Here is a 5982-nt window from a genome sequence, read left to right on the forward strand (position 1 = left end):
CCTCCTCCCGCCCCCTCCCATTCAAGAACAGGAGAATAGGCCTGGTAGTAGTACATGACTTTAAACCCAACACTTAGGAGGCCAAGGCAAGATGATCTCAGTGAGTTCAAGACCAGTCAAGTCCATAACAAACTCCAGGCCAGTTACAAAATGAGGGGGAGAGAGACAGAGACAGAGTACTCAAGAGAACCATTCCATTTTCCCTGACACAACTGCCAAACTAACAATCAGTGCTTCAGAACTTGCAGTACACTCCTGTGACGCAAGCACAATCTGCTGCTTCTTTCATTTAAAAGAATGCCACTGGGTCCCACTACCTGACACAAGAGAGCATGCCTTACCTGTTCTGTGACTTCCGGTGACCACGCATGTCCTTCTTTGGTCTCCGGGTGACTGGTGGGGCTGGTGTGGAAGGCAAGGGGGGTGGAGCAGCAGCAGGTGTGGGTGAAGGAGGTAGACCATTACTTGGCTTAGTCTTGGGGTTCTTGTCAGCCTCGTATTCAAAGGTACGCTTGGGTTTGGGGACAGGGTTCACAGCGGGATCAGGAGAGCTCTTCGAAGGCAGCAGCTGAGGGCTAGGGCTATTTCCAGGGATCCCTGACTTCGTGGGACCGCTGCCTTCCCTGTCCAGAGGTGGGCCTGCCTCCCCCACAATTCCAGCTACTCCTCCTGCCCTGCTGCTGGAGCTCAAACTTGCACTCCCTGCTGGCTCCTCCAAGGTGCCCAAGGTTCCAGTCTTCCTCCTTCCACGGTCTACACTGTAGCAGCTGCTGGGGAGCTGGGGGAGACCCCGGCCAGGCTGCTCCTTTAGGGCTTCCTCAATTTTCTGGATCCGGCTTAGCACTGCTGAGCTCTCTTTCCTGCTGCCATGACCCCTGAGCAAGGCACTGGGCTCACTCCGGCCTGGGCGCTTCTCCAGCCGGTACAAAGAGTCCCGCACAGGGAGTGCCTCTCCCTCCTCCTCTGTCTCAGGGTAGGAGCACTCAGAAAAGGTCCTGCTCATTCTCCGATGGCCTTTGAAATCAAAGGTCTTTTCTGAGCTGCAGGGGGATGGCACCACACTGGAACAGCCCACACTGGGGCAGCCCTCACTGGCTGCCCACTCGCTCCCAGAGCCCTCCCGCTTCTCTCCACACAGATTCATCCTGGGTGAAGCTTCTCGACGACCTTCCCATGCTGAAATCTTCTCCCGGATGCCCAGGCTATGGGCTCGGGTACCAGTGCAAGTCAGCAAAACACTCCGTGGGCCCGCAGGCCCTAGGAATGGGGTGCTCTGGGCAAGGGGGAGGCAAGCAGCCACACCCTCTACATCCTGGGCTGCACCCTGGACAGTCTCCTTCTGGTCCTCTCTCTTGCGTACTGAATGGGCTCGGTCCAAGAAACTGAAGCTGGTAGCCTTGAGGGTACAGACGGGTGGTGAAGTCTCTGGGGAGGGATCTTGAGGGCCTAGGAGTGAAGGACTACGAGGGTGTCGGTCCTTGAGGAGCACCTGGGAGTTAGAGTGGTTGGGGTACCTGCAGGCTGAGCTTTCACTGTCACTGAGTGGGTAGATGGGACTTCTTGGTGGGTACAAAACTGGAGGTGGAGAGACTGACTGAGACCTAAGAACAAAAAGGAAGAGAGAGAGAGAGAGAGAGAGAGACAGAGAGAGAGAGAGAGAGAGAGAGAGAGAGAAGAAAATGGTGGTGAGTAGTCTAAAAACCAGAGGGGTCATGTTTCATTCTGATATTCTGTTCCTGTAGAAGTCTCAAAAATACTCTGTTAAGTGTCCGCCCCCCATTCCCCTTACTTGAGATGGAGGCAGGAGGATCATGAGTTGCAGGTTATCATTAGCTACACAGTAAGTTTGAGGCTAACCTGGGATAGTACGTCCAAAACAAAGGAAAAAGTACTCTTCATGTAATATATATCCTCAAGGCTGTCCTTGAGTAGAGAACAGCTTTTTAGCCACAGCAGGCCAACCTCCATGAGCCTTTCTATCTAGTTCATCCTCAGAGACCCTGAGTAATATATGGAGTAAAACCCTAATCTACAATAGACTAGAACACTCCAAGAGGCTGTAGCTGTCAATTAGAGAACAGTAAGATCAGTAACATGTTGCTAACTGGATAACGGGCTTGGCTCTCTGTAGAAAAAAAGCAGAGACTGGTAACATGCTTTTTACAGTATAAATCTCCTTGAGCTATCAGCGTGATATCAATGAATGTACAGATGAGAAAAGATGCTAATGACCAACTTTCATGAGCTGCAGCAAAACAGGTCCAACATATTACTTTCTAAAGTATTCCCAAATGTATATGCCCAAACTATTTGGCCTTTAAACCCTTGGGTGTGTCTCCCCTAAGACTGGGTACTGGATATAAGATCCCACTATCCTGACCAGAATCAGGATCCCCCAAGTTAGGCAGGCCCCTCAAAAAAGAGATCTTTCCACTTTCTCAGAAGGCTCATTAGTTAGCTCTACCCTACAACAGTAGATTCATATCCAACAAGTCCCAGCTGTTTCCCAGCTTGAAATCCTAACACAGATCTCAGAAAATGTTCCTATATATAAATGAAATTGGTTTTATCTTCAGGAAAATTCTATTAGGTCATTATTATGTATTGTTGTCTTCATGTTACAAATAAAAAGACACAATGACTTAAAGAAATTACATATCTCACCAAAGTCACTCAGCTGGTAAGTAGTAAAGACACAATATAAATTTACACTACACTCTGTTGCTCTACAAAGAGGACTCTAAGCACAAGATATTTCACATCTATGCTTACTGCTGCACTGTTTACAATAACTAAAAAGTGGAAATAGTCTAGATATCCATCAACAGATGAACAGATCAAAGCGATGTGGTACATACATGCAATGGGGTTTTACCCAGCCATAAAGAAAAATGAAATCATGATATCTGCAAGAAAATAGATGGAATTAGAAATTCTTATATTGAGACACAGAACCACATTTCCCCTCATATACAGATCCAAGAATTACACACACATACATAATTATGGGGGTCATGGCACTAGAAAAGGGTCTATGAAAGGGAAAAAAGAGGTCTCAGGGTAGGAGAGGAGGGTAACAAATACATGTATGTATTCAAATTCCATAATGGAACCCACTATGTTACATTAATTTTTAAACTTTTTAATAGATGAGAGATGGAAAACAGCCAGTAAACAGTTGCCCCTTCCATCTTTGTAAACTCTCAGGCCTCCAAGCATAGTTCACCAGCATTCTCCAGAGCACTGGACACAGCATTTATAAGCACCAGGGACTTCCCTGCTAGAGCTCTTATCTAAGTCATGTGGTCAACATCTCTAAAGAACACTATGAATATTGAACAGAAATGGTAGGAAGAGGTAAAGGTGAGTAAACTTAGGAGCTCTGAGCAAGCTTCCTCCTTAGCACACTCTTCTGGCATCTACTGTGATAATTACTGCCAACCTTTTTTTTTTTTTCTTTTCATGATAGGGTTTCTCTGTATAACAGCCTTGGCTGTCCTGGAACTCACTTTGTAGTCTAGGCTGGCCTCAAAATCACAAAGATCCACTTGCCTCTGCCTCCCAAGTGCTGGGATTAAAGGTGTGCAACTATCGTGCCTGGTTCAAGAATTCTTTCCTAACAATATTAGCTCAAAGGTGGCAAGAGTTTGCTAACACTGAAACTAGAGAAGGTTTGGCTGATCAAAAGCTGGGCTGTCCAGCTTCAGAGCCTCCAAAGTGTCATGCCATCTTCAGGACAGCAGCCATCTGTTCCTGAGCCAAGTGGCTGCCACCACCTGTTCACATACAGAAAACTGGAGCTCTGGTGAGTCAAGAATTGGCTGACAATTCCCTGTTGGGTCACAGTTTCTGACTGCCCTGATAACAGGAGATCTCAACATGCTTAAGTTGTTTTTTAAAAGGGCAAGTCAAACAAGAGCCATTGCAGGTGTATATGGACATGGATGAGAGAACTGCAGTGCACAGCCAAGCTCATGACTAAAGATCCTGATCAGTGAGGAGGTGCCTCAACCCTCTGTAGCAGGCACAAGCAGAGCATTGAACCTAAGGAGAACCCAGGCTACACATAATGGACAAGGGCCCCCATTCTCTCTTGCTTTATAAAGACCCAGATATAAAAGCCACCTACAAAGATAAGTCCTGGGATTTCACAGAGGACTCTGGGTGATTCTCAGTTACATATAGGAAGAGTGCCTCCACAGGTCTCTGTTCCCAGGCTAGGGAAAGGCTCAGAAGAATTTCTTACTTCTCACAGAAGGCTTAAGGAAAGATACAACAGGGCTGTGGGCAGATGGCAGGATGCCTGGATTTTGTAACAGGGGGTTTGCACAGCATCTGCTGACATCAGAGATAATACTCAGCCTTAGTCTTCAGTTTCATTTAGTTGTCTTTGATCCCTAAACAAGTTGAGAGAGAAAGTAAGACAATTCCTCACCTGTCAGGTGAGAGAAAATGATGGCTAAGATAATGTCAATCAGTGCCAATCCCTGAGCAAACCCTCTTTTGGTGTCTGATCTCCCACCCCGGTGCTGTCATTCTTCAGGAACATTGTACTCAGTGGCTTCCTTGGTTCAGATTCAGAAAAGGTTAGTGGAGAGCTTTCCAAGTGACCTCCATGACACAGCCTGGCTCTCCATCCACTTGCTATATTGTATGACAGATACACTAGATCTTGTCATTAAGAACCAGCAGGGACCAGAAAGACAAAGCCCACCTTCCTCCTCGTGTGTGTGTGTGTGTGTGTGTGTGTGTGTGTGAGTGTGTGTGTGTGCGTGCACCACCTAACAGAGTTGGCTTTTCTTTGCCATCCATACACTGTTTTGTGCTTCTTTACCTCTGGTTTTACCACCATAGATAAAGAAAGGACAAAAAGCCTGTGTTCTTCCCCTTCTCTATGCATCTGGTTCCATACTGCTCCCCAACAAACCCACCTACTACTCCACAACTTCATCTCATCAATTCCGCTCCCTAATACCTTGAACAGCTCCTACCCCCATTCCCACTGCTAGCTACTGCTACTTCCTTTGTTCAGATTTCTTCTTGCATCGGGACTGATTTCTCTTTGCTTCAGCCTCAACCTGTTCTGGTCCATATTCTCATTTCTGACATCTTTATACCGTGCAACTCACTGAAACCCCTGCAGACTAAAAGCAAGCTGACAAGGCCCCCATAATTTGGTCTGCCTAGGCTTCCCTTCATCATCTTGTACTGCTTCTCCCTCCGTACCAATTCTGCATCCCATCTAAAGGCATGTCAAGCTCTTAGATTTTCTTCATCCGATCCCCTTCACCCACCCCAGGTGGAAATGGCCAATTTTGAATTCCTCTACCGTGGCTGGAAAAGTATATATTGTGGTAATGATACTTAAAAGGGTGTCCCAACCTTGACACTGCAACATGACACTGTCCTTTACAAATACACTTGACCACATTCACAGGTATCTTGAGATATGTGTGGGTCACAAACTGCAGGCTAGACATACTTGCATCAGACTGTTTCCCAACATATCTTCTTAACCAGATTACAAATGGACTTATTTAGAGCTTATGACACTATCCTGTTAAATTTTGATACCCCCTGCACCTAAATGTAATTTTTATATTGAATGAATGAGTGAGTGAATAAAGGATGAATGAAAAGATAAGCAGTGAAAACCCTAGTTTCCTTTATGTCTGCCCAACACAGAAAAATACACAAAACACTCAGTGCTACCCAGTAAGGCTGTCAGTCCAAAGCCTCCCCCCCATATGGCAATAACTGTATAGCAGACCAACTGCCTAAAGATCTGAATCCAGTTCTGTCACCTTCCTTTGTATGCTCATGGGCAGGTCATCTTTATTCTCTAAATCTCAAATTCTTTATAAAATACTTTTGCTAGGCAGTGGTGGCCCACGCCTTTAAACCCAGGCAGGTGGATCTCTGTGAGGTCAAGGCCAGCCTGGTCTACAGAGGGAGTTCCGGGACAGGTTCCAAAGCTACAGA

The 5982-nt window shown here is 46.4% G+C and overlaps 1 protein-coding gene across 8 annotated transcripts in view; it reads right to left on the bottom strand.

Annotated features, from left to right (window-relative positions):
- St5 (suppression of tumorigenicity 5) overlaps nt 1-5982 on the bottom strand; it is a 188945-nt gene that overhangs the window by 36128 nt on the left and 146835 nt on the right. For all 8 annotated transcript variants that reach the window (XM_026781256.1, XM_026781253.1, XM_013347691.2 and 5 more), the window contains one exon: nt 342-1601. In XM_026781256.1, coding sequence (XP_026637057.1) covers nt 342-1601 — 1260 coding nt within the window. The remainder of the gene's footprint in view (nt 1-341; nt 1602-5982) is intronic.

Source organism: Microtus ochrogaster, chromosome 8 (assembly GCF_000317375.1).
Source record: "Microtus ochrogaster isolate Prairie Vole_2 chromosome 8, MicOch1.0, whole genome shotgun sequence".
In the NCBI taxonomy this organism is placed as follows: Eukaryota; Metazoa; Chordata; class Mammalia; order Rodentia; family Cricetidae; genus Microtus; species Microtus ochrogaster.